This window comes from Vespa mandarinia, chromosome 4 (genome assembly GCF_050613455.1).
Source record: "Vespa mandarinia isolate Hongniang chromosome 4, ASM5061345v1, whole genome shotgun sequence".
Lineage (NCBI taxonomy): Eukaryota > Metazoa > Arthropoda > Insecta > Hymenoptera > Vespidae > Vespa > Vespa mandarinia.
The window spans coordinates 7,742,081-7,770,011 of NC_140813.1; the positions used below are offsets into that span (position 1 = coordinate 7,742,081).

The following is a 27,931-nucleotide window of genomic DNA, read 5'->3' on the forward strand; positions in this document are numbered from 1 at the left end:
GGTGGGAGAGGGGGAGGTGGCAAAAGGGCCGATTTTTTCTCCTCGAAAGTTTACTTCCACCGATACGTCCTGGAGGCGCCCGTCGTCTTCGCCGGTTCAACCATAACGCCTCCCGCTTTAAAACGCCCGAGACGGGATACGGTGGACTCCTCACCGCCACCCGCTCGTACCGCAGCTTCCGGTAAACCCGGACCGTCTGGCAAATTAGCCTGCACGATGGACGCGCCGCTCTCTCAGAGCATGGACTCCGTCAACACGGTGGCCACCGGTGAGGACGAGGTACGTATATGTATAACTCTACACATGCCCACATATGCATATATTTATATACATCATACACATTCTCTTGTATTCATTGGACAGCGGCGATGCTAGCTCACGCTCACTCGACGGAAGCAAAGCAACGCTTCCTCCGCGCCTTTCGTGTGCTCGTGCGCGAGCGCTCAAGCGACCCTTCGTTCAACTCGCGCTCTTGTCCGTCTCCTCGTTTCGTTTCTTCGTCTTTCGAGCACGCGCGGACTGACACACACATTCTCTCTCTCTCTCTCTTTCTCTCTCTCTTTCTTTCTTTCTCTCTTTCTCTCTCTTTTTTTTACTCCCTCCCCTCTTTTCGTTCCAACTCTCCCATCGTTCTTTCTTCGTTCCACCTTGCACGCGTCGTCGACGTACCTCCTTCCCCTTCTTTTCTTTACTTTACTCAGCGCAGACGCGTTGGTAACGCGTGTAGGTGTGCGCACGCGCACACATATATAGATGTACACACATACTATTATGAAGATAGGGTATCGCGCGTCCCGTCACGCGTGTACCTTCGAGAAAAGGAAAGAGAGGGAAGGATAGAGAGAATTCGATCGCAAAGGTACGTCAGTGTGCCGCAGGTGACTCGTTTCCACCAAGCTCGCGCTCGCTCGATCGGTTGCCTGGTTGCCACCATCGTCTGTTGCCTGCCTGCTTGCCTGCTTGCCTGCCTGCCTGCCTGCCTGCCTGCTTGCCTGTTTGCTTGTCTGCCTGCCTGCTTTCTGGCTGGCTGGCTGGCTGGCTGGCCACCTCTCCTGCCACCAACTTCCTTCCTCTCGCGCAGCCAAGCAGGCGACCGAGCGGGCGGGCACCTGAGAGAGAGCACGACGCGCCACGCCATACCACGCTTGTTATTGATTTTTCTGCTAGGCGAGTGCCGGCGAGCGCAAAGGCGCCGAACTACGTTATAATCTATACGTACTATGTACTCTGTACGTACATACGTATATACAACGTCCTACATACGGATGTATGTACTCTACACCTACGTATGTAGCTTACTTACGTGCCATATCATATGGACGAGAATTACGCTTCTTTTGACGCGCGTGAGAACGTACGTACACGTATGATATATAACGTTCCTACGTGTAGTTATATATCTATGTATCATACACATATGCATTTATACACTTTATGTACGTATACATAAACGAAGAAAGCAAAGGAAAATATCGAACCAAGTTGTACACTTTATCGTATCGTCGAACATTGTGTGATTCTCTTCTTGTCGCGTGGCTTTCTATAATCTATGAACTATGGAGGTATCATTTCTTTTTTCTTTTTTTTCTTTCTTTCTTCGAAATTGAAAACAAATTTCTTATCTAATAAACCGAAGCAATTCGCTTCCTACAAGTAACTCGTTATCGTCAAGTAATAATTCTGTTGTTTGACAATAATCGTTTCGGTTGTGCGTGAAACCGTGACGCCGTTTTATTCGTCTCTCCGTAACGGAACGATCGAAAAAGGGAACGATTCGTTGTATTCTTTCGATCGAGAGGCACTTTAAAAACGATGATTCTTAGTTTTACGAGACGTTCGCCGATTTCGCACGCTCGTTCGAGCGACGCGAGCTCTCTCTCTCTCTTCCTCTCTCCGCTCTCTTTCTCTTTTATTTTTTTGCGCGGTAAAACTTTTTTGACGAAGCCGCGCTTCGTATACGACGGGAAGAAATTAGTGCTCTAGAAAACTTTCCGTGAAAAAGAGTTACGCGATTTGCTAGTAATAGCAGCAGTAGTGATGTCTACATTTTGATACGAAATTGTTTTTTCCTTGGTCCTTCGAATTTCGAGGCTATTAATTCGAAAGGAGAACAAAAGTTTTCGCTTTTTAAATTAAGCTATGCCAACTAGCGAATAATCACTAGTAAATTATTCATCGACTTGTCACATCGTTGAAATTCGTTCGATATATTTTTTAACATAAAATTCCTCGTAGAAGTTGCAGTTTTTATGAGTTTTAAATTTACTAGTAAAATTGTGAAATCGATAAAGTCTAATGCAATTTGGTCATAAATAGGAAAGGGAAACAGGATCGATAAGGAGAGTAGGAATAATATAATTTATTGAATTAAAATAAATTCTCTCGTATTTGTAAATGCATAAATACTATAAATGAGTAAAAACAAAGCACATACAATATTATACATATGATATTATATAGAAATTATGAATCATTTAAAAATATATTTATAACTTATACACTTTATACATTTATAACTTATAATTACAAATTATAAGACAAATATAATATGTACAAGTATAATATAATGTAAGATAGTAATAACTGAAGCGAGAGTAAAAGGAATAGAAATAGAAGATATAATAGTTCAGTATAATTTTACACGTCGATCGATCAATATTTATGATAGGAGGGTAAAGAGATTATCTATATTACCACTCATTTTGCCTTTCGCAATTGTCGAGTTGATCATGTAATAAAGAAAATCGAGATTTTCTTGAAAATCCGGATTCCATTGATTTCGTTGTTGTAGTCATAGTCGTAGTAGTTGTATTCTCGTATTGAGAATCGCGATCGATCGATCGCGAGAACAGCTTTAGGAGTGGCCATTTCGAGTGAGCGAACGAACTGGACGAAGATGGTAAACCTCCCTCGTTAGCTAAAATGAATGGTATTACATTACATTTGTCTTTGCATTTATTTCGTCGAGACTAATGCGGAATCTTCCTCCACCAGCAGGATGAAAATTATTTGGTCGATAATATCGAACTAGCTACGGTGTCAGCACGAAAGAACTTTTATTTTCTTTCGATGCTCGACGATTTCTTCTTGTTTTCTTTTTGAACCTCTGTATTAATTAAAATAATCGAAACAGAATAAGTTTTATATACTGTATCCTTTACATTATTTACTTCCAATAGATAGTTGGATGGATAGATAATAAAAAAAAAGCAAGACAAATACAATTATTATGCATATGTATATGGTACTTACGAATAATTCGATATGTAGTTTAATCTTTCATTATAAATGGAATTATGAAAGGATTGTGTATTGTTTATAAATGTAGAAAGCTGAAAAAATTAATGAATATGGATGGTTTTTTTATTCATTATTTTTGGTTTATTGTCGATGTATGTAAGACTATAATCTTTATATAAATAATTATCTACTGTACTTATATAATAGTTTTGACTTTTCTGTATAGCGTAGAAAAGATGAGGCATGGACACGGGTCGGTAGGAAGTTGGATCTTTCGCGCCGTTGTTACTGGCGGGAAACTTTGTGCCGCGAGGAAAATTTAATTCTCACGGTACTGCAAATAACAACATGTTCGTTGCACGATGTGCTAGTAGCGACAACACCGTGGAAGTTTTTATCTTTTTTCTATTTCACACGACTCTACTTTGTTACTGCCTTCTTTTTCTTGCTCTGATTTTTTCCTTCCTCTTGTATAAAATCGGAAACGATTGACGGAAAAATATAAACGTCAGGTTTGATTAGCAGATTAAAAATCAATGCAAAACGTGCGTTTGATAAAAGTTTTTCTTGCGATAACATTCGATTCGTTGTACAAGACGTGAAAAAAGAATCACAATTCGTATGAAAGTACTTAAATGATGAACGATTATTAATTTCTTGAATATAATGACAAATTTTTATATAAATTCATGTAAATGTATACTCATTTATGAAATATCTGAACACTTTTTGAAATTGAATAACTAAATTCAGAATATATTTAAACAAAATATATTCTGAATTTTTTAATAGATATGGAGTGATTAAATTGTAATAATTAAATCTAGAATTAAAACGAAATATGTATGTTTTTTAGTAGCCATGCAAAATAATAAATTCAAGTTTTTTATTAAATGTTTTTATAAAAATTACGTAAATATGTTTCATTAATTTAATTATCTTTTATACATCCTGCAAAGTTTTTCATGATCAAAGGATAAATTTTATGATACAATGATAATATAATTCTTATTTTATAGATATTTTAGTTAAATTTAGTTAACACGTTGCCGCACACTTTTAATTTGACGATCGTGCTCAGAAACACATTTTTTGTTCAATTGTTTATGACTGTCATATGAAATTGAGCGTCAGTCGTTATGTGCAAGACGGCTATAGCCGTCATTTGTCTACATATCGCCAAAAATCGGACGGCTATGGCCGTCATTTGCGGTTAAACGTGTTAAAATTGATTAGTAGGATTTATCAATTTTTAAGATATTTACAAGATGCAAATAAGACAAATAGATCTATAAAATGCATGTATTTCTTTTTTTTTTTTTTATAAAAAAGAAATATATGCATTTTGTAGTTCACTTGATATAAATTTTTAAAAAGCTCATTTTGTATTTTTATCTCTGATACAGCGAAAGAATATTAAAAAAAATATTTTACATATTTCATTTTACGTACTAATTTTTTCATTTTACTAAAAAAGTTTACTAAAAAATCCAGAACGCTTTGTTTGGTCTAAAAAATATTATTCTATTTCACAAAATATCTGAATATACTTTTCTGAATGATTGTACGTATGTATGAAGGTAAATAATTTTAATTCATCGTTGCATAAAGAACCTTAACGAAATCGAATTAGGTAGAACACTGGCATAAATTCAAACGGTTCTCTCTGGAGGTTCGCGTTTTAATGAAGAGAGGAAATTTAATTTCAAGCCTACGGTCATTTTTATTGTAATACACGGAAGAGTGCGAAAACGTTTATTAAAATTAATATCATGCGTGGTTCGAATTTATGAACGAGAGAGGTGTCGATATTTTCATTGATCGATTCAAACGTACGTAATTCGAAATTTCCACGTTTGCACGTAGATATTTATTATATATATAACTAGCTACATATTATACGCATGCGTATTTGAATTGTGACAGCCTATTTCCAAATATAATGCGATCATAATTAATCCCTCCGTACGGCAACTCGTTAATTGGATTCGCGTATATAGCGAAATTCGTTCGTGGCAGCACGTGCTAACCGTCACATTATATTCTATTTATCGTGCGAAGTTTGCCATCGAATTAATCGCAAGATCAATGAATCAATATTTTACATAGCCTGATGAATCGATAGTGAGTTAGTTTTTTCAAAATTTCGATTTTGTATTTTTCTTTAAAGATTTGAAAGAAAATTGAAATGTTTGGTTCTTCGTATTTTATTCGTACCGAAACAATTCTATTTGCGATAGGCTCTATGTAACAGGAGTTTTCACTTGGCCAAGTAAACCACGTAATAGGTCGTTGACTTCTCCAGTCGGACGCGATCGTGTGCCACATCGTTTTTTTTTTCACTCGACAATGACGCGAAAAGTGTTCTCACATTTTTAATCTTTTCTTTTTTCTTTTTTCATTTAAAATATATTATCTCGAGACGAAAAAATCTGGAGGTTGTAAAACCTTCTCCCTGTTGCATTTAACGAGATTCTTCTTTTTTTTTTTCTTCTTTTTTTTTTTCTTCTTTTTTGTCGAATCTATTATAACGAGTAAAAAGATAACGCTGTTTTAATATAGCGTTTATATGTTATAATCACGTTATCCTCTGCGTATTACCCGATTAAACAACGTATGTTCTTTTCAAGATAGAGATAGAACGAAAGAAAGACAGAGAGAGAGGGGGGGAGAGAGAGAAAATATGTTGCAGATCGATCGCGCTATCGTGCTCGGTCATCTAAATATGGAAACGATACCCCTTCTTCTTCTTCTTCTTCTTTATCGTTACCATATTCCGTGGTATCGTATACAAGTACGTAAATTAATCTTGCATTTCGAGATTATTTCATTAGTAAATCTAAGACATCTATCGTTCGACGAATTTCAAATTATTCTCGCAAACGATGAGCAAATGTCGATTCATCGTAATTCGTCATTTCGAAAGGATAGGAAGAGATTTGTTCGACAAGTTTCATTTTAATCATTCGAGCGTAATATCATTTGTCATGGTCAGACGAATATCGATCTCATCTATTTGAAATTTTTTCTTTTTTTTACAATTTGCACCGTGCTGTTCCTTGTCATAATAAAGAAACGAAAGGAAAGTCGAGGTGTCCTGGAACGAGAGATTAAATCGAGCTCGAAATTAGTGGTAAGAACGACGAACGAGCTAGCGAGCGAGCGAGTGAGTGAGTGAGCGAAATTCTCGTACGGATATCTCGGCTTAAGAGAAGGGAGAAAAGAAATTGAGGACGAAGAAATCGCATCCACGATTCGAACTGAAACGCTTAGCGCGTGCTCAAGCAGCGCGCCGATCCGTCTTTGCTGCGAGAGAAACCGTGCGCTCGTCAAGCCTCGCAAGAGGGTTAGGCCTCGTTGGATCTTCAGAGAGCGAAGACACTTCTTCGGATGGATTGAAAGAAAGAAAAAGAAGAGAAGAGGGAGAAACAGTAGAAAAAACTTTTGCTTTGACGAATACGTTCATTGAATTTGCAATTTCTATTTTTCACCATTTTTTACTTGCTGGATCTATCTTCAATTCTGTCCTTTCAAATGTTGATAGGATTTTACTGGGGAAAAAGATGTTAAGATTTGTAACTAGGCGCGGAAATCAGACATTGTTGAATATTCAAAAAGGTCGTTAAGTACCAAGTAGATCGATACGATCTCGTGTGAGACGCGAATATTTCAAGAGAGAGAAAGAGAGAGAGAATAAGATAGAATCGCATTGGATTTCAACGGGTAGCAAGCGCCTTAAGATTAGGGATGCAAATCCGGTGGCATTAAGGCTGAAGAATGTTTGGAGCTCGTCTTCGTCGGTTGTTTCCGCCGTACTATTCATTTTCCTTGAGTAATTCAGCATTAATGGCTCAGAACCTCTCCTTACGGTCAAGAAAAATTAATTCTAGAAAGTGTACAACGAGGGATTTGGATAAAGTATGAAATGGTTGACTTTTCGAAATGATATGAATGCAGAATTAATTTTTACCATTTTCGAATTTTCCATTTGCGAATGACACTTGACTTGCATACATTGACTTCCCTTGACTTTCCACCTAAAGAAAATCATTCCTTGAAGCTTCTTGCGAATGAACAAACGAACGAACGAATGAACGAATGAACGAATGAACGAATGAACATATATAAGACAAGAGCGAGTACGAAAAGATAGCATGGAGATCCTAAAGGGAATAAAGCTGTATAAATATTTAACGTTTCACCAGATGGAACTTCAAAGTGGAAAGTACTATTGCGTGAATATGGTAGTAGCATGTACTATTTGTAGGAGCATATTTTAGTCGTTTCAATAGATTCGGTATTCCGCTATCAAAAAGACACTCGACAGAAGAAATAAAAAAAATAAAAAAAAAAGGAAATAGAGAGAAAGAGAGAAGTTTGAATTATCGGAGGCACTCTTCACTACTAATCACCTTTTCAATTAACGTATATACATCTGTTTATATCTACTTGGCCTCATAAGAAAAAAAGTTATATTTTTTCGAAAGGTTCGAAAATATTCATGCAAACTCGATCGATTCGTTCCTCTTTTTTCTTTTTTACGCCTAACGGAAGTTTTCGAAATCAAATTTTCTTCCGCGACTGGATCTAATGTTTCTTTTTCCTCAACTACCACGACATATCCAGCCTGTACACGTTACGTAGCAACGATATGTACAACGATTGACGCCGACGGTCGAATGGAAGCTATGAAAATCGATGCTCGCAGTGTACACGTAGCTTATACGTTTTGTGAACTTTATAGATGAAAAGAGTCCTAGAAATGAAATTAAAAAGAACAGGAAAAAATAAAAATAATGATAGAAAAAGAGATAAATAGATAGATAGATAGATAGATAGATAGATAGATAGATAGATAGAGAAAGAGAGAGAGAAAATTAGATTATTCGATTCACACCAGAATTTAAATATCTTTGTTCGCATTTCCCATTCCCAGTTATACAAGTTTGTTTATACATATGTGTATAGCAGATTAGCTTGCACACCTAGTATTCTATCGCATCGAATTTTGTAGCAAGTCGAGAGAACGAATAACGATTGTATAACAATAGACAATGAGGGCTGGGACTTCAGCGGGCGCGGGCATTGTGGTAGAGCGGATGTTGTATAACGGTTAGCCAGCGAAGAGGAACAAGACGGGAGTAGCAAACCGTAAAAGCCACGAAAGTCTGACTTCTCTCCCTTTCTCTCTCTCTCTCTCTCTCTCTCTCACATATATTTACGCCGCTCGCACGATTCGAAATAAAATCGAATGACCAATCGTATTTAATTTTTAAATATCCTGCTTAGAATTCTTATATATAAGTACTGTTTTTATTTATATATATATATATTTTTTTTTAAAGATTACTCTCCTTTCCTTTTCTTTTCGAAAGTCCATTCGTTGAGCCTTAAAGCGTGAAAGTAGGTTTTTTTTAGTTTCAGTGCAACGAATATGATTTTACAATCAGAAAGTTTAGTTAGTTTCTTGTGTGATCATGAAAATATAATGAAAGAAAACGTCGGAGTAACTTTGCAACTAAATTGAAACGACACCGTTCCTTTGGTAACAACTCCATAACTCCTATGCGGCCTCGAACGCGATCATTTTCCGCGAAGCGTCATTCGCACAGGAAACACTCGTCCGACCGGAACAAATGACAGCGTCCCTAACAGTGTCGCGTCTGGCGCATAAGTTGACCGTACCAATGAAGAATCCCACTGACCTAACTCGTGAGAAATATTTGCGTTTACTATAGGTATTACGTCTGCTTATTTCCCTGCTTGCTTTTAAGCGAACAACTTGCTTGTTGTAACTCGTGTAAATGTACAAAGCAGTAAACTATGTTTAAAGTTCACGCGTAAAACGGAATGTTCTCTTCGTGCAAAAGTAATGACGTATAACAATATAGTAAAATAATAATGGTAATATATTTTTAAACAAAAGAACAAAAAAAAGAACTATAGGAATGCTTTTAGTATGTTTAATTAATAAATCGATCATGAATAATGCGCCTTATCACAATAATCAAACACGATAAACAAAGTTATTGGAAAGTGTGCGTATCAAAAAGATGGAAATCATTTACTGCGAACAAGATTCGGTTCCGCCATTAGCGTAATCAAAATAATCATCGTATTGTTTGAGTTAGTCCAATTGATTTGCATTTTTATCATTTTTCTCATAAATATTTATTAATTTTCGAATATGAGAAAATACGCGTTGAATATAAATAAAAGAATAACCCATAACATTTTCTATCGTTTCTATTAGAAAGATTTTATTGGGCTAATGCAAGGTTCTCATAGATTTCAAATGGATCATGTATATGTACTCTCGATAACTTTGAATGGTAGAAATGCATCGATTTTGTGGCTTTTGCTATACAATACGAACTAAAGAGTAAGAGAGAAAGAGAGAGATAACGGACGTAATCGCTCTGTAACCTAGCATTCAAAGGTTCGCTTTGTAGGCTACTGAGAGAATGGAGAGGGCTCGTCCCTTGATCCACCAGATCGATATCACGTCGACGGAAGCTGCGCGTATCATCATGAACCGGATACGATCAACATAAAGTATTCCCACCGCGGAATGATGGTCTAACCTTGGAGCATAAAGACTCTCTTACTACTGTCTATGCACGGACTATGTATCTTCGTAGATTCACGCTCGCTGGACGAATCAGCTTTTGCGAGAAAAAGAGGTCGCCCCCGAATCCTCCTTTTTTTGTCCCCTTCCCCTTCATACCCTTCCTTCCTTTCTCCGTAATCTCTTTCGTTCCTCGTTGCAACCGCTCTTTCACCACTGTTTTTCTGGTGCATGTCGTTCGACTTCGATGCTCTCTGTTCTTTCTACTATTTTTTGTTTTTATTCATTCTCTCTCTCTCTCTCTCTCTCTCTCTCTCTCTCTCTCTCTCTCTCTCTCTATCTATCTCTTTTATTCGACATTTACGTCTCTCTCGTCACTCTAATTCCGCCACGAGATCATTCGCGTTCATTGTCCCGGGAATGTAGAAAGTGTCTTTATCGAATATTCGTCACTTTTTTTTGCAAAAAACAAGACAGGAGGAAAGTAAGTAATAACTGATTTAAATACCATCTTAAAAATTTAATACAATTCGCTGACTATACTATACTTTCTCGTCGATTTTTGCTTATTCATTGTCTCTTTTTACATTAACTCAATGTGTCTAGATATATTAATTGCCTTGTCTTTTAATAAAATACATTATAGTTTTTGCCGTTGTCATTTTCGAGTTAACATTTCGGCGATGATTATTTTGATTTATTTTGATTATATTGTTTCTTCATCGAATATTTCCTTCCATAGAAAATTATTATTTGACTATTCTTTTGAATATGTTACGTATCAATTCACTATCGTGTGATTAGATACGTGTTTATTTGTTATACGCTATTGTGTCTTATAAAACTCGCGAAACGTTCGACTTGCGGTTACACTTCCGCAGTTCTCTTGTTGGTCGAGGTATATTTTGTAAAACGAGAGTTGATATACGACCCGTGATTCGTAAAACCGACATTTTAGCTATTGGGTCGTAATACTCACTTCCGACATGTCATTGACCAAGGTAGAGATGCGGTCAGAGTTCTATCTCTACATAGAATGCAAAAATGTTTAATGGTACTGTGAACATTTCTATTTTTTCTTTTTCCTTTTTTAACATTACCGACGTACAATGAGATCCATCTTTCATTCGTCTCTCCTATGCGCGTTTATATGCATACATATGGTATATATTTCACTCTGTTCCTATTTACAGACATTCACAACGAATGAGGTCTAAAACGCAGCTTTCAGAGATTGAACGACGATACGTTATTGTGAAATTCCTCTTCGTTACCCTGAAACTGAATCGAGGTTATGCGAACTGGTCCAGTTTTACCGTTCTTGTTTTGCGAAACATTTCCGTTGATTCAACGAAGAAAGTTATAGCCATTATTAATTCGATCTTTCGTTGAAAAACAGAAGAGTAGTATTTATGTTCGATTCGATTTAGCACTATTTCTTATGTAAAGGTCGTATTGGAAATAAATTTCGTTATCGAAAAGCGTATATCGTTATTGCAAATAGCTCTCTATAGATAAATTCAAATAATATATCCTCACATCCTCTCGTTCTCGTTGTAATTGCATTCAAGTGCATGGTATTTCAGTTGATATACAAATTGCACAGGTGATTTCTGAGAAAGGTTAAATCGATACATTGGTACGAGAGTAGTCGAATATTCCAAATTAATAGCTATTCGGAAATGCTTGATTACCAGCATTCATGTTATGCTACTAACTGGTAGAACTGATATCCATTAACTTATGTGTCTGTGTATATCAGTCTTATATGTATTATGACAATACGCCATTGAAATCAGTATTTCGATTGGCGTTGGAGCTTTTTACAAGTATTTATTTAGTGTTTGTTCGATATCTATGAGTTATTTTATGAGTGGAATAAATATTTATTATACAATGAATAAATCCTTTCAATTTCGGTAATACCTATAATTAATGTTCTATTTAAATTAAATTATTGAATTAACGCGTCGATCACACGTACGCACGAATATATTATATATATTATATATTTTACATATATATATCGTAAATATCTTTTTCTATTTTTTTATATTTCAATGAAAGATTTTCGCGAATAAAAGGGAATGAACAAAGTAAACGAGAACTTAAATAAAAATTAAAACCTTTGTTCTTCGAGAGAGTTTTAAAACATTCGTATGAAATTGTATCAACGTTCTTGCATCGACCTCGGTCATTTATATGACACACTAGAGTTCCTATCTATGTAATAAAGTGTTTCCGGACATATGTTACGACAGTGCATTTTCGATCTATTTCATTGTGCCAATACCAATGTGCGTATTTTATTTTCTTTTTTGAACAATTGCATAGCGATCTGTCATACATACACACATAAATGTATATATAATATATATATACCTATATATATATGTATATTTATTTATACGTACTAGTAAAAAACATCAGAAAATTAAATTCTAACAAAAAGAACGAATATCTTAATCTCTATTTTTCATTTTGAAACGATAAACAGGTTCTTCGAGTTCTAATGACGATATATTTAAAAGAGCATCGTGAAAGGTACTCTTATGTGACCCATCAAACACCACGCAGGTCAGCAACCTGAAACGAGTTTGATGCTGCTTTATTTGCTTTATTGATTGTCTCTTCCTTTAGCCATACGTGGCATCACGCTGAAAGTCGTAAAAAATTTTTTTTCCACGCGTACATTGAATCATGATTGCTTACTTTTAAAACACAAAGTTGTAACAGGAGAGTGGCGAGTAGAGAAATGGTATGCATTTATTTATTTTCTCTTTCTCTTTTTCTTTCTTTCTCCCACCTCGTCACATCTGCCAGGTATTTTAACCGGTTTTTCCCTTTTTTGGTGCGTTCGCACATTTTTTCTCTAAAGGGGCAGCAGCATACCTTCCCTCGTTCGATATCGATTACTATTTACCTCACGGTCTATCGAAGTTACTTTCCGAAAGGGAAAGGAAAGAAGAAAAAAAAATGGCCGACCGTTTGTTCGTCATGTTCCTTTCCATTTCTATGTAAAAATAAAACATCACGCAAATAAATAACGGTTATAACAAGTTACGGGCGCTTTAACGAACGCTCTTTGAAATGAAAAGAGATCGTCTTTAGTACAAGACAGATGTACGAGACTTGACGCGCTTAGAATTCTCTGCATTTCAAGCGCGCATTAAAAGGACGTTCGTTCGCTTTCGTTCCTTACCATTTGCGCGCACCTAATTTGTATTCGATTCATGCACCGATAATATAGAGAATAGATTTTCGGATTAAAATATTAAATATAAAACTTTTAACGAAACAAACCGATTATTAAATTATTATTAATTAACCGATTATTAAATTATTAATCAACTCTAGATTTATTTATTCATTTTAGATGTTTAATTGAACCTTAGAAAAATATAATTGTTCAATAATATATTCACTCTTTTATTTATGATTAAATAATATTATTTACTTTGTTATTCGTTGGAATTTGCTTGCAAATATCCATAAAATTGCGCTCTCAGCCATTTTTTCTTTCTTTTTTTTTTCCTTTTTTTTTTCTTTTTTTTTTCTTTTTTTATAGCTCTTCTACTTCAGGGAACAATTATGATGCACGGTTTGATGGATACACGTATATAAAAATATGAACATACGTTATATATATATACACACGTCGTTTACTTGCGCGCGCGTACACATAACATATACACATATGTTGACTATTTGCATGAGTTAGTGCAATGTGTTACTCCACACATCAATGATTCGTGTTCGCGAGCATAGAATTTTACACGCACGCTTAAATTTGGCAAGAACGCACTCGACTTGGCAACCTTGCTAAGTTATAGTATACAGACAAAATCCGTAATTGTAGTTCAATAAATGTCCGCACTTATAATGTAGAGTGCGCCATGTTATTGCTTCATACAGTAGGGTATGTCGGTAATTCAGAATGCACGGTGGATAAAGACAGATTGCAAGGACATCTTTTATATTACGTTTTTATTTTTATACATATCATTCTATTTAATTACATAAAATAAAGTTATTGTCAAGTGGTAATAATGCGAAGCTATTAATCTAACGATATTAATTGTTTCATTGTTTTCACTGTAGTACCTATCATAGATTAAGACTGCGATCATCATATTTTGTCGATTTGGTAAGGTAATTTCTTTTTATGCGAATATTATTTCTTTTTTTTTTTTTTTAATCGATTTATAGTCACAAGTTGTTTAAATATTTTACGAGTACGATGGGAAACGTAACGTTTTATATTCTGTGAGTAATAAAAATGTCACCTTTAAAATATTAAAGATAAAGAAGGCGAAGTAACGTTGAACGATGGAGGAAAAGTTGCTTGAATTTCATTTAATAGTCCATTGGATGCTAAAGAATCTGTAGTTAATGATTAAAGGCGCGTGTATATGCAAGGATCGATGAGAGAGAGAGAGAGAGAGAGAGAGAGAGAGAGAGAGAGAGAGAGAGAGAGAGAGAGAGAGAGAGAGAGAGAGAGAGAGAGAGAGAGAGAGAGAGAGAGAGAGAGAGAGAGAGAGAGAGAGAGAGAGAGAGAGAGAGAGAGAGAGAGAGAGAGAGAGAGAGGAGTATTCTATGCCGGTTATATTCGCATCGCGGAGTGTACGCATGCGCGAGCGTTTCTATCGTAGAGCGCATAGCTCGCATATGGTAAAATATTTGAACGACGTAGATAAGCCCGCTTTTGTTCTACGTTTATTCAACTTTGTTTTACATTTTGTAACGTAAAGGAAACAACAAAGAAAAGGATGGAATGTATGTCTACTTTTTATATTGTATACTTATAAAGATCATATTTTTTTTTTCTTAAAGCATTCTTTAACATACTTGTTTCATCACAATACTGTATATAACGTATATACTCCATTTGAGAAAGCGTATCCTTCAGCCATAACGATTTTTAAAAAACGTCCAGTAAAACTTTTAATAAGAATCTAAAATACCTCGTCATATCGACCGGCATGCCTTGCTTTACTCTTTGGACATAATTTGAACTCCTATTATCCCACTAGAGAATCCCGTAATCCCGTTATATCTAAGGTCTCACCAGACCTTATGAATCATCCTTCGTAAGAGAGGAAAGGAAAGAGAGAACAAAAAGAGGGAGCGTTCAAAGCTGGGTGAATATGTACGATCGATAAAATGGATATTGATCGTATTATCCTTCTATTTATAAAAGAGTTTTCGACGATTGAAATTTTCAACGATCGTTCACTCGTATTATTGTCTTCTTAATTACTGTTTTGGAATGTATTATCTTTAGAGTCAATTGAAATAAAGAAATTTTTGAAACAGTCAGTAGCAGCCCCACTTTTCACTTGAAAGTCGACCACATTCACACGTACGCGACTCGTTATCTGCAAACAAGCGAACCAAGGCACCCTCTCACGTTCTTCTGATCTCTCTCTCTCTCTCTCTCTCTCTCTCTCTCTCTCTCTCTTTCTCTCTCTCTTTCTGACCCTCTTTCTATTACTGCTCTCAACTTCCGCCCTTTCTTCGATGTCAATATCTCTCGGACAGTTGACTCACGACTCCATGGCACCCTGCCTGCTTTGATATCACCTTCTCGTTTCCTCTTTTCTAAACCCGAAGGAAATCACGATTCGCCATCCAAAATCGTTCAGACTCTCAGGCATATGGCCGAAGAAAAGATGTCGATGAAAGTTATCAATAATTGTGTCATTCGAAAGATTCAAAGGAATCGGTGCAGTCTCGTTGAATCATTCTCGCGAGACTCGTGCAATTAAAACTAGATATATTGATGGCAATTACAAAAGTATTTTTTAAAAATACAGTGCGTATTACACGTATATGCGAGAAAAAAATGAAGGTAAAAAGAGATACAGCACGACATATTAATATATATGTATATATGTATATATATATATATGTATATATATATATATGTATATATATATATATATATATATGTATATATATATATATGTATATATATATATATGTATATATATATATATATATATATATATATATATATATATATGATGTATATTACATCCATTCAACACACACAAAGAAAAGACATAAGAAATTCTGAACATTGGCTCGCGTATACATATGTTAGTCTCTCTCTACGCAGAAGGCTGAAATCATTTCACAGCGTATGAATAAGTGATTCGCATGCGGTGCCTGCTTCTTTCGTTCCGGGCGTTGCACAGACACGACGGCGCCAGTATACCTGCCACCCCCCGCCCGATCCCTCTTCACCTACTACTCATACTTCGTTTTCCTTCCCTTTCTCTTTATTACCATCCCACATCCCTACCTCTTCCTACTGTACGCTTTCACTCGGTTGATACTTTTGCTCCACCTAACCTTCTTCTTCTTCTTCTTCTTCTTGTCCGCTTTATACCCTCTTCAGCGGGTTTTGGTTAAACTCAAACTTTTCAATCCCCGTCATCTTATACGTCCCGTTTGAGATTCATTATTGAGCCCACTAGAATCCGCGAAATTTAAACTTTCACCTAAGAGCCTTCCCCCCCTTTTCTCTTTCTCTTCTTCCTCTTCTTCATTTTTCTTTTCTTTTGTTTTTCTTTTCATTTTTTTTTCCTTTCTGTCTTGGAAACAATGACGACGACGAGGACGGAAAGTTCGTCGCGTGTCGTGCCGAGGAAAATAGGTGAACTTTGAACGATTTCTTTTGGTTGGTTGTATGTGAAATAGGGTCGCGAGACCGTGATAATCATCTCTACGTAATGTATAACGCTCGTTATGTGTCGTTAAAGCTTCGACGTATTCCAGTAACTAAGCTACTTTATCTAATGACTCATATCGCAATATTGGAAAGTGGGAGGGAAAAATATAAGGTTGATGTTTGGATATATTTTTATATTTCAGTTTTCTTTTTATTTCTTTATTTACTAGGATGTATATATAAATTGCATAAATATCTCGAATTCGATTTTACGATCTTTTGATATAGACTATCCATCTCTTCTTTTCTTAGGTCTAAAATCTTCCGTTAAAGGGTATCTCTTTAATCTTCTTTATCGTGCTTTTCATCTTTTTTTTTCAGGTGCGCACGCTGTTCGTGAGCGGCTTACCGATGGACGCCAAGCCTCGAGAACTGTACCTGCTGTTCAGAGCATACGAGGTCAGCACATGAATTACCACAATTTCTTTTTCTTTTTCTTCTTTTTCTTTTTTTTTCTTTTTTTTTCTCTTCCTTCCCTTTGTCTTCTTTCTTGCACCCTCTCCCCTTTTATTATTCATCATAATAGTGGGGTCAGTGCGAGAAAGAACTTAATCGTCTTTTATTTTTCATTTAGACTTACGATTTTACGTCAGAAATAGAATTTATAGAAGTTATAAAAGGTCGATAATAAAAGCTTCTATACATTCCATACGTTGCATGGATGAGTAATAGAAAAGTTGTAATAGAATCGATTATAGTTATTCATTCTTATTTCCCCGATTCGTTCGGGTCAACGAAGAGAAGACGAGTGAATACTTTTTATTTTATTCCAGGGTTACGAGGGATCGTTGCTGAAGGTTACGAGTAAAAATGGGAAGACGGCGTCGGTAAGTGAAATATTTTTGATATAAAGAAATAAAAATTTAGTTTATTTTTAACAAATATGTTCAAAAATTTATGTAACAAAAGAAATTGTTTAACGTAGAAATTAAAAAGATAGATAATCATTATTCGATTCGTACAATAAGTTTTTTAAAGGAATTGAGAAAAATTTTATTTCTTTCTCATATACTCTGGTACTGAGTGAAGGAAACTTGTATTTCCCTATGGTAACGTAGTTGGAAATAAAACAGTAGGGATACCGAAATAAGAAAGTTACGGACGTAGCGAGGGCCATCTTACGAGGCATCGATCCGAGTTCCATTTTCGTTCGAAACTCCTGAAACATTTATCGGTTGGTAGACATATGAAGGTTGTAATGGATTAGATCGCGGCTTTGCAGAAGAACAGTTATGTTAGTTGCGATATAGTTATATATCTTTTAGTATCGGTTCTTACGATGATGCTTCGAACGTTAGCTTCGAAGTTAGTTAAAAGATTATCAATTATTAACATAATTGATAATCTTTTAACTAACTTCAAGAACGAACAACCTCTCGAACGATAGCTTATCACGAAGTCAATGTAAACTAACATTCATGTGTGCAACTCATCCTTATAGTTGGTATTAGAATTCCTAAAGTTCATCGATCCGGAACGTACAATATACGTATACTGAACGCATATTATATAATACGCATAATGAAGACGTTGATATAAAATACGATAGTTCGTACGATTTCCAAGAATATTAAGAGATATAATGTGAAAAATAGGACAACGGATCATAGAGAGTTCAGGAACGTCCATCTTCTTGCGTTCATCATAATTTATTATTTGCCAGACTTGGAATAGCATATTTTACTTAAAGAACATACTTGTGAAAAGCTTTGTATTTCGAGATTGCTATGTCTCAGAAGGAATTTCTTGAGTTGCATCCGTCATTTCGAGTAGAATATACGGTTGTTACGAAACTTTTGTACTGTTTTTCGTTCACTTAAAAAAGTGCCTTGGTAAAGTAACAGTGAACAATATCCATATGACATACACTTGATCATTTATATTTATCTTTAGCCACATTGAAAAATCGTGAAATATTAAAACGACCTTTTTCGTCAAACGTATCATGAATAATGCAATGATTTCATCATGGTTATGCATATGCAAAAGAAAATTTTTATTGATTAACAAGATCGTTTAGAGCCGATCTGATGACACATTTTTACTTTTTACTTTATACGTTATCGATAATAAATTTATAAATTTAGCGTGATTTATGATTTTGTTATAAATAAGGGCTTACTGATCAAATCGCCTTACAATTTCAGCCGGTGGGCTTCGTGACTTTCCATACGAGGGCTGGTGCAGAGGCGGCCAAGCAAGATCTACAGGTAAGAATCCGGTTGTATTGAAAATGCTTTCGATTAATAGACGGGATTCGAGGAGTCGGAAAAAATACTTTTGAGAAAATTGGCTATCTATCTTTTGTACATATATACAAACATACGTTTAGACAAGACGTGCCATGGAATGTTAGAACTTCTTTATATCCAACTATAATATATACCCCAACTATACTTACACAAACACATACACACGCGCGCGAGTATATTGTTTGACTATGCCGTCCATTTGGCATGGATTAACGTTATTTAGTTCTTATTCGTTATGTCCTCCTCTCATCCGGTCCACTCTCCTTCTCATTATCCAAGCATTAGCTTCTTTCATCTGGGAAAAGCTGCAATATCGTTCTTTTTTATAACACCACGTACGAAAATCGATAAATTTTATTTTTTCTTTTTTTCATGATAACCGTAACGCGTTCTACTTTTTTTTTTTTTAGAATCGTTTTCATTGCATAAATATTCATAGTTCACGTAATCGCGATAATTCTTTGGTAGAATTAGCGGAAAAACTCAACGGATTTCTTCAGTTTTTATCTATGAAATAAAATTTAATGTATTTTTATGTAACTTTTTAAATGAAAGCAGAGATTACAGTGGTCCGTTAATGTTAGTTGTAGCGTTGTAGTTATTAAACTACTTTCGTATTTTACAAACTAATTGTATAGACGGGAAGTAGCGGTTGATAGGTAGGTACTTGTAAGCGTTTTCCACTGTTTCATAAATATATTCCTTTTTTAAAGACCACTGATTTGCGTTTGAATCGCGCCCGTTGTTCCTGTAAGTACCCCCTTTGCAGTAATTGCGAGCATCAGTTTCTCCGAAGTAGGTTAGAACATTGAACGACGCTTAAACGTCATGATAATCGTTTGAAGGGTATATAATCGGAAAGAGAAAATCGGAACAAAGTTCAATTCGACATAAAGTCGAATAAAGTTTGCTTCGATGTAATTTTCGTTACGTCGAAGCAAATGGATTTATCGTATAATATTAATGAACATCGTTCGAAATTGAATTCGATAAAAGAATTCGTTTTTATTTTCGCGGTATCATTCCCTTCCCTATCTATCCCGAAAAATGCATCCGAGGCATTAATGTTATTTGCGAGATCGGATTGACGTCAGCATTCCTAATATTAACTTTGACCCGTTAACGAACGGACCGTGTCACGTTTTGAAAGCCTTCGAATATCGCCTGCGCTAGCGATAGAGTTTTTTGATATATGTATGTACGTCGATTTGATATTTTATAAAATGACGTTGCGATGTGTGGTAAATAAGGTGAAGGGGAGGAAGGAGTCGTATGATCTCTGATTGTATACATTATATATACATATATAGATATACGCATATATGTATATATTTTTTTTATTACACCACACTGCAACTGAGCTCACGCTATATTGCAAGTATGCAACAATAATGACAAAGACAATGACAACAATAACAATGACAATGGTTTTTAAGAAACATCCTCTTGTCGGATGGACACATCTCGCTCTGTATCGTAGAACTGACTGAGGAACGATCCACTTTGTTAAAACACGTACGCACATGCGTGCTCCTATGCTGAATTCTTTCGAACCTATTACCCCTCGTGATTGGCACTACCTGTAGATGCATTATTTTCCGATTCATCGTCGCCAAACGTAAAATATCTATTCACCGTAAAATAAAAAACGAGAATAATAAAAATATCAACGAATTTTCATGATATTTCTATTTTAACGCTTTTGTCGGTCGAATAGGGTTGGACATGAAAATATAATGCGATGGCGACGATGGAAAGGAGACGTTGCTGAAATGTTCGAAAAAGCCTGACCCCTTTTCTCTCTCTCTCTCTCTCTCTCTCTTTCTCTACCTCTATCTTTCTCTGTCTTTTTTTACCTCCACACATATCACGACCCAGCTCTGTACGTGTGCTCCCGGTTTACTAATTTAGGGAATCTATTTCCAGCAGGGGGTTAGATTCGATCCTGATATGCCACAAACCATACGTTTGGAATTTGCAAAAAGTAACACAAAGGTTAGCAAACCCAAGCAACCAGCCGCTGCAGCAGCCACCTCGCACCCTGCTCTGATGCACCCTCTAACTGGACGTAAGTATGCACCGCCACTCATTCACTCGCTGACACACGACTCACCTATTCTACTCACCCACTGCACCGATTGTATAAACTTTATATATATATATATATAAATATATAAATATAAATATATATATAAATATATATATATATAAATATATATATATAAATATAAATATATATATAAATATATATATATATATATAAATATATATATAAATATATATATATTCAATCCTATTGTTTTATTTTCCTTTTCATCTGTTTTACGTCCCTCATACGAGTATATACCTATCAATAATAATAGTAATAATATAATAATAATATGACCATCTATTATCACTGATTCATTTTACGAGCTCATGATTAGGAAGTAAGGCAATCATAAAAAAAGAATAAGAAAGTATTAAAATTAATTCTCTATAAAAATGATCCAAGAGAATTCTTAACCACGCTATTAAGATCAGTGAATAAAGAAAGAAGGGAAGAAAGCAAAGAACGAACTCGAGCGTTTATCAAGCGGGTTTTGCAGGTATCGTTCTATCGTACCATGCGCGGTTCTACCGCGAAGCGTTGTTTTATCGATCGGTACTTCGAAACATGGCAACTCTAAGCCATCAACAATTTCAGTGAAATTACTCACCGTCACGATTGATTTAATCGTCCTCGTTGAAAATTTATTGTCCAGGGTATGGACGTGTCACAGATGTGAAAGCGCGTCGCTTCGATCCGGCATTCGTGGAAATCTTGACGTCTTTTTTGCATATATGTAACGTAGATAAATATAGCACTTTTTCCAAGAAATTTTGCAAAATTACGACTGAAAATCAAATTAAAAAATGAAAATAATCGCTCTGTATCAATTCGAAATACATACATAAAATTGTTATTGAATAATATATTTTCATATGATCATTTTAAGGTTTGTTTAGTATCGTTTATTATATATATAAATTTCTTGAATACATTGGATTATCTATTAAAGAATATGAATGATCTGCAACGTTTTTCCTGATCATTTTAAGATTTATTTCGTATTAATTATACTTTATAACATTATCAATTTGTTTGGGTACATCGAATTGTTATTAAATATAAATTATAATGTATTATGTTCATGAAAAGCAACAATCTTCTCTAATAATGAATTCTATTCCAGACATAGGAAGCCCATTTTTCCCTGGTGGTCCTGAACTATGGCATCATCCATTGGCGTATTCAACAGCTGGAGAATTACCAGGCGCTCTACAACATGCAACGCTGGTGCATCCAGCGTTACACCCTCAGGTCCCCGTACGTTCCTATCTTTGACTATCAGCAGACAAAGCTCTGGAGCCGCCGACGAGCGCCCCGATGCACGTTAGTGATACACATGATCGTTATACTCGATTACTGAATCATGCGGTGTCCAAATAAAATAGAGATAAAAGATACGTAAAGTTACATCGAAATCAATTTCATCGACGTGACTCAACGAAGACTACGACGAGTACGACATAGCTCGGCTTCCTACCTCGGATCTTTTTGCTTCGATCGTCTGAATTATTTATTTGCTCGATGGACGTGCTTTTATACTCGTGTAGATGTTTTGACGTGTACATGTTATATCTATCTAATACGTATGGGTAGATCGAACGAATCGAATAAAGATAGTTCGCGGTCTAGAGACGATTTTTATGGAACGTGGGAAGGAATGTACGGTTAGGTGACTGGATTAGGAAATAAATTAGAAATATATCCATTTTGGCTATTAAAAATATATCCAAAGTTGGCTAAATACTAATAAATTTGACTTCAAATTTATCAGAATTTTCTTTTTCGATTTCTTTGATCCCAAAAGTAAAAATATATTCAAACGTTTCTTAATTTCAGGCTCCTATGTCTTTACCACATCCAACGACTTTAACATCAATACACGCATCGCTGCCACATTTCTTACCATCACCGGCATTAGCGTCACCCGTTGGATCGCCGTCATCACAGCCGAATATCGCAGTTAGCAACGCTCCGTGCTCCACCCTGTTTGTCGCTAATCTCGGTCAATTTGTGTCCGAACATGAGCTCAAGGACATCTTCAGCAGGTCAGAAAGTTTTGATATATCTACGACGTTTAACAGATTGGAGATGGATTAAATGCTTTAAGCATTTTTACACTTATCATCAAACAATCGTTCAAATCGATAAGTATAACAGTTTTGCAACTGCCCCTCGTTTTGCTTCGAACGGTAATTAAAAATCGGATTCTCTTTTCGTTTAGAGTATGTTCGATTGACACCGAATAAACAATATCGACGATATCGATGTTTAATTTTCAAAGTTGACAGTCCGCGATAAAATATCTGATACCGTTCATCATTTTGACATGATCGCAAATCGAAGACAAGGAACTCGAAGAATGAAAGAATCTTATCTTTTATCGCACCAACAATCGTTTCACAATGGTAACCATCCATTCACAGGATTCGAAAATTCTGGTATAGGTTTCCATGCACCCAACCATTTATCCTCTTTCTCTCTCTCTCTCTCTCTCTTTCTCTTTCTCTCTCTCTTTCTCTTTTCTTTCTATTTCTGTTTCTCTCTCTTTTCTACGCATCACACGCGTGCACCGGCTTTGTACCGACTGAAAACAATAATAAAATTTTGCACAATTATCACCAGCAATTAACTACCCTTAAGACCGTCAACCTTCCAAAACCCTTTTAGCAGCAAAGAACCTCTGTACAACTAACAAAAGCACGTTTTATCTTATTTATGCACAGTTTCCCTGGTTTCTCCCGGCTTCGTATGCACACGAAGGGAGGGTCACCGGTGGCCTTCGTCGAATATCAAGACGTACGCTACGCGGCACAGGCGATGTCCACTCTCCAGGGGTCCCTTCTCCTCTCCTCCGACCGAGGAGCGATAAGAATCGAATATGCAAAATCAAAAATGGCCGAGGTGGGCTTTACAAATCTCTGGATCGAAGTAGGTTTCATTTTGTCTATGATACACAACCGGCTAATTCTTTGTCTATTTCTCTCTCTCTTTCTTTCTTTCTCTCTCTCTCTCTCTCTCTCTCTCTTCCTCTCTCGTTCTCTCTCTCTCTCTCTCTCTCTCTCTCTCTCTCATATTCATTCTTTCATTCTCTTACTCTCATGAAATATTCGACGAACGCGCAGTTTTGCTCGCTGTTATATACATACATATACGATGCTAAGCCACTCGGAACCTTTCCAATCCTCTCCGTCAATTTTAAACCGCATAAACGCACGCCCGATGTTCTTTACGCTTGATTACCTGCTCCTGCACCGATTCTATTTACGTCATTGTAATAACGAATGTAAAAGGACATCTGTATCTGTATAGTCACACAACGATCAAGATCTATATCGTACATCGTTTTTACAGAAGGGATCACGAGCACAACATTGCGTTTTCGTCGTTTTTGAATCGTTATTCGATATAATTGGCCACAGTGGAGTTCATTAATTATTCTTTTCTTTTTCTTTTTTTCTGTTTTTTACTTTCGTTTCACACCCTGCATCTCTCGATCTCATTAGCGTCAGTCTTATTCAAGTTCCCTATCTTCAATTTTTGCGTTCTCGACTTTGCTTTTCGCGAAAAAAAAATCGCTGATCTTAATAAGTTCATATTTATTTTTTTTCTGTTTCTCTCTCTCTATATATACACATATGTGTTACGCTGAATAGTGCTTCGGTGGGACGAATTTTGTTTCTCTGTCTTTGCACGATCTCGTTTTTAAATGATACGATGCTTGCGTTTACAGAGATACGTTAAGTCGGTTGAATAATCGCTTCTAAAATATCCTGTAAATGTTGAGTTTCGGATTTACCTAGATCTCGATTATTCTGTTAAAAATAATTTTCTTTTAGTTTTAATCCATTCTTTCTAGTTAATATGATTCATATCTGAGATAAAAACATTGTCAGATAATATTTCAATTAAAATTTTCTTTTTAATAAAAAAGATTAGAAAATGTAAAAGAATTTCCATTTATTTCCTATAAAAAAAAATTAATACAGTGCATTTGAAGTAACATTCCGTGGAATCTTTAAAGTAGCTCATTCTTTACAGCAAGTTTATTATTATTTATCTGTTGTATTTAACAGCGAGCAGACAAGAGATATTTTCCATGCATAGGGAATAATAACGTAGCGACGCGTTCTGTTAACTTTGAAAATTAATTTCTTTTACAGTTTTCATTTATTTTTTTGTGTCTTCGTTCATCTAGTTTTTCTTGAACATAGTGATAAAATCAATTTCAATTTAATATTCACAGAGTAGATATCCTTTGTATGTTAAACAAAGGGCGTTATACGAAGGGCGATTTAAAAATATTTAATTAAAAAGTTACTTTGACATTTTTAATATGAGAAGGAAAAAAGTTTATTTATAGACGATCGTTACAGTTGTCCCTAAAAGATTCTAATTATTTCTCTTTATTTTCTCAGGGATCAAAGAGAGAAGAAAACGGGCAACCTTAAGATCGACATTAACGGCATATAAGAAGAAAAGCAAGAGAAAAACGGCATATTCTTATGGAGAAGGGGAAAAAAGCGCAGGCGTTCATAATGAATTGGAAGATTTCGCTATGGTACAACAACACGATGACAAACAACAGGAAACACAGCACAACAAGAACAAAAAGAATAACGATAATGGGATATACATCTGGCGTAAAAAATTTCCATCTTAATGTGGAAAATAAAAATATATATAGGCGCGTATTAACATATCGTAAAGGATAAAAATAGCAGACGCACATACATATACACATACACATACATATACAAATACACGCGAAATAAAACAGGGATTTACACGTAAATACAGAGAAGAAGCAAAAAAATGGAGAGATATGAAAATACGAATCACGAGGACGGGGTGAGGAGAGTCGTTCCACCTTGATCCGAGCAGCACCAATAGATAAATTTTGTAATTTATTCGGCGCAATGGCGTTGGTTCGCGTCTCACCGGGGGCCCAATAATCGTGTATTCCTAGGTATACATAATATTTTTAAAGGATTTATCTTACCGATTCGTAGCCGTGCGTTTTTCCCTATTTTTTTTTATTTTTTTTCTATTTTTTTTTTTTTTTTTTTATTATTATTTTCACTGGATTTTACATCAGGATGGATGGACGACGACGAAGTGAAAGAGGAGAGTGAGAAAAAGAATAAATTCAGACTGCGTGAGATGAAGAGAGAATGTGCGCGAGAAAGAAAGATAAAGAGAAAGAGAGAGAGAGAGAGAGAGAAAGAGAGAAAGAAGAAGAGAGAGAGAGAAGAAAATGAAAAGACGAAACTAGAAAGAGATGAACGAAGGTAACAGTCGAAGATAGAAGCAAGTAGAGACGAAGGATTCGCATATCGGGGAGTATGTAATTGAAGCTAATTAAAGCTAATTATTAAAGAGCAAAACCACGCTTGTGCATAGCCTTGTTGTCGAAAGACGATCGGTTCGTATTATAAATAATATAAAGAAGACAAGATGACACTTACAAAGAAAAAGAAAAAAAAAGAATAACAGAGATATGACACACCGAAGAGCACATATAATTTATTTGCACGTCGCGCACAGAAGATCGAGTAAGATTCTCCTTAGGAGATAATTCGTGCCTCAAAATGCCGGCGACGACGCCTCGACAGGAAAAAAAGACAGGAAAGGAAGAAAAACGCAACGAGCGTGTGCGCGCTGTCGTCTTGATAAAAAAAAAAGAAAAAAATTGCGACAAAGAGAGACGTATGAATAAAACAAGAAAAAACAAATAGAATAATTATATTATCCAATAATAATATTAATATATATTAATAATAATAATAATAATATTAATAATAATAATAATAATAATAAAAATAATAAAAATAATAATAATAATAATAATAATAATCAAGCGCTCGCGCAAGTAACGCTATCCTTCGCAGCTTTTTACTTGAGACTATAAGAATTAACAAGAGAAAAAAAGAAAGAATAAAAAATAGGTTTTATACAAGATGGTTATCGTCGCCATTGAACAAACGATCTCTGTAAATAATGATTTTTAAGACGAACGACGAAGGAACGTTTTCGGTCGATGCTTTCGAGATGACTAATTAGCGCGCGCGCACACGAACACAAACATACATCTTTTATGGACGATGTTGGTGAAGAGAGATAAAAGAAAAAAATAAGAGGAACAAGCGTCGAAGGCTCGTAGATGAAGTTACGTATTTATTATACAAAGCGATGAAAGGAAGATGAGTTATGTACATCAAGCTTAATACCAAAGGTGCCCTAAGATGCGTGTATTTATGTTTTATTATCGGCGGGTTGCGAAGGTGCGAGCCACATGCGTTGCATGAATATGTATCTTGTTGATAGGTGTGCATCTATTCACATAGAATGGATAAAACGAAAGAACGTGGGTGTTTAGGTGGGATGTTTAAAAGGATGATGTTGGTAAGGTAAGGGAGGTGTGTAATGAAAAGAAAATATAAAAAATAGGAGAAAAAGGACGAAAGATTTAATACGGCTTAGCGAAAGAGAGGGAGAGAAAAAGAAAGAGAGAGAGAGAGAGAGAGAGAGAGAAGGGGGGGTGGAAGAGAGATAGGGAGAAGGAGAAAAATTATAAAAAATCGAACGAGTATTAAGTGATAACCTTATTCATATACATAACGAATGTGAACATATCATAGGATTAGGCAATTAGGCAAGGGCAAAGAAAAAAATTGAGAAACGTTATTATACGATCTGTTATCGTGATGTATCGGAGAAGGAAAAAAAAAAGAAAAAGAGGGGAAAAAAACGAGAGAAGAGAAAGCAGACAGAACAGGTGTTTTGCCATGCGTGCTAGAAAAAAAAAATAAATAAACAGCGGCCAACTCGGCACGTAATTTGTCCAAGTGCCTTCCCGTTGGTCGAGTCATGCTTTAATCGTAAACTGTAGATAAAAGAGAAAAAAAAGAATCTCTCGTCCGGATGTTAAACGTCTGAAAAAAAAAACAAAAAATTCAATGTTTATGCCTCTAGCGCTGTTTTTTTTTCTTCTTTTTATATATGCACATATGTATGTATGTATGTACGTATGCATGTATGTATGT

General features: G+C 35.5%; 1 protein-coding gene and 1 long non-coding RNA gene across 8 annotated transcripts; one reads left to right on the forward strand and one right to left on the reverse strand.

Annotated features, from left to right (window-relative positions):
• On the forward strand, positions 1-26,398 carry LOC118443104 (protein couch potato). Of its 6 annotated transcripts, none has more exons than XM_035869589.2 (9): positions 1-279; positions 16,866-16,943; positions 17,318-17,371; positions 18,692-18,754; positions 20,723-20,864; positions 22,012-22,145; positions 22,725-22,933; positions 23,612-23,816; positions 25,304-26,398. In XM_035869589.2, the coding sequence occupies exons 1-9, from the start codon at positions 217-219 to the stop codon at positions 25,334-25,336; spliced, it is 981 nt and encodes a 326-aa protein (XP_035725482.1). In that variant the 5' UTR covers positions 1-216; the 3' UTR covers positions 25,337-26,398. The 6 variants fall into 6 exon arrangements, with proteins under 6 accessions (XP_035725482.1, XP_035725485.1, XP_035725483.1 ...); XM_035869592.2 differs by lacking the exon at positions 1-279 and adding an exon at positions 13,838-13,955; XM_035869590.2 differs by lacking the exon at positions 1-279 and adding an exon at positions 14,496-14,584.
• Positions 17,561-19,088, reverse strand: LOC146873069 (uncharacterized). Of its 2 annotated transcripts, none has more exons than XR_014982067.1 (3): positions 18,946-19,088; positions 18,684-18,748; positions 17,561-17,703 (listed from the first exon to the last, which is right to left on the reverse strand). It is a non-coding gene; the product is annotated as an uncharacterized LOC146873069 (long non-coding RNA). The 2 variants fall into 2 exon arrangements; XR_014982066.1 differs by having other exon boundaries at positions 18,667-18,748.
• Positions 26,399-27,931: the final 1,533 nt, after the last annotated feature.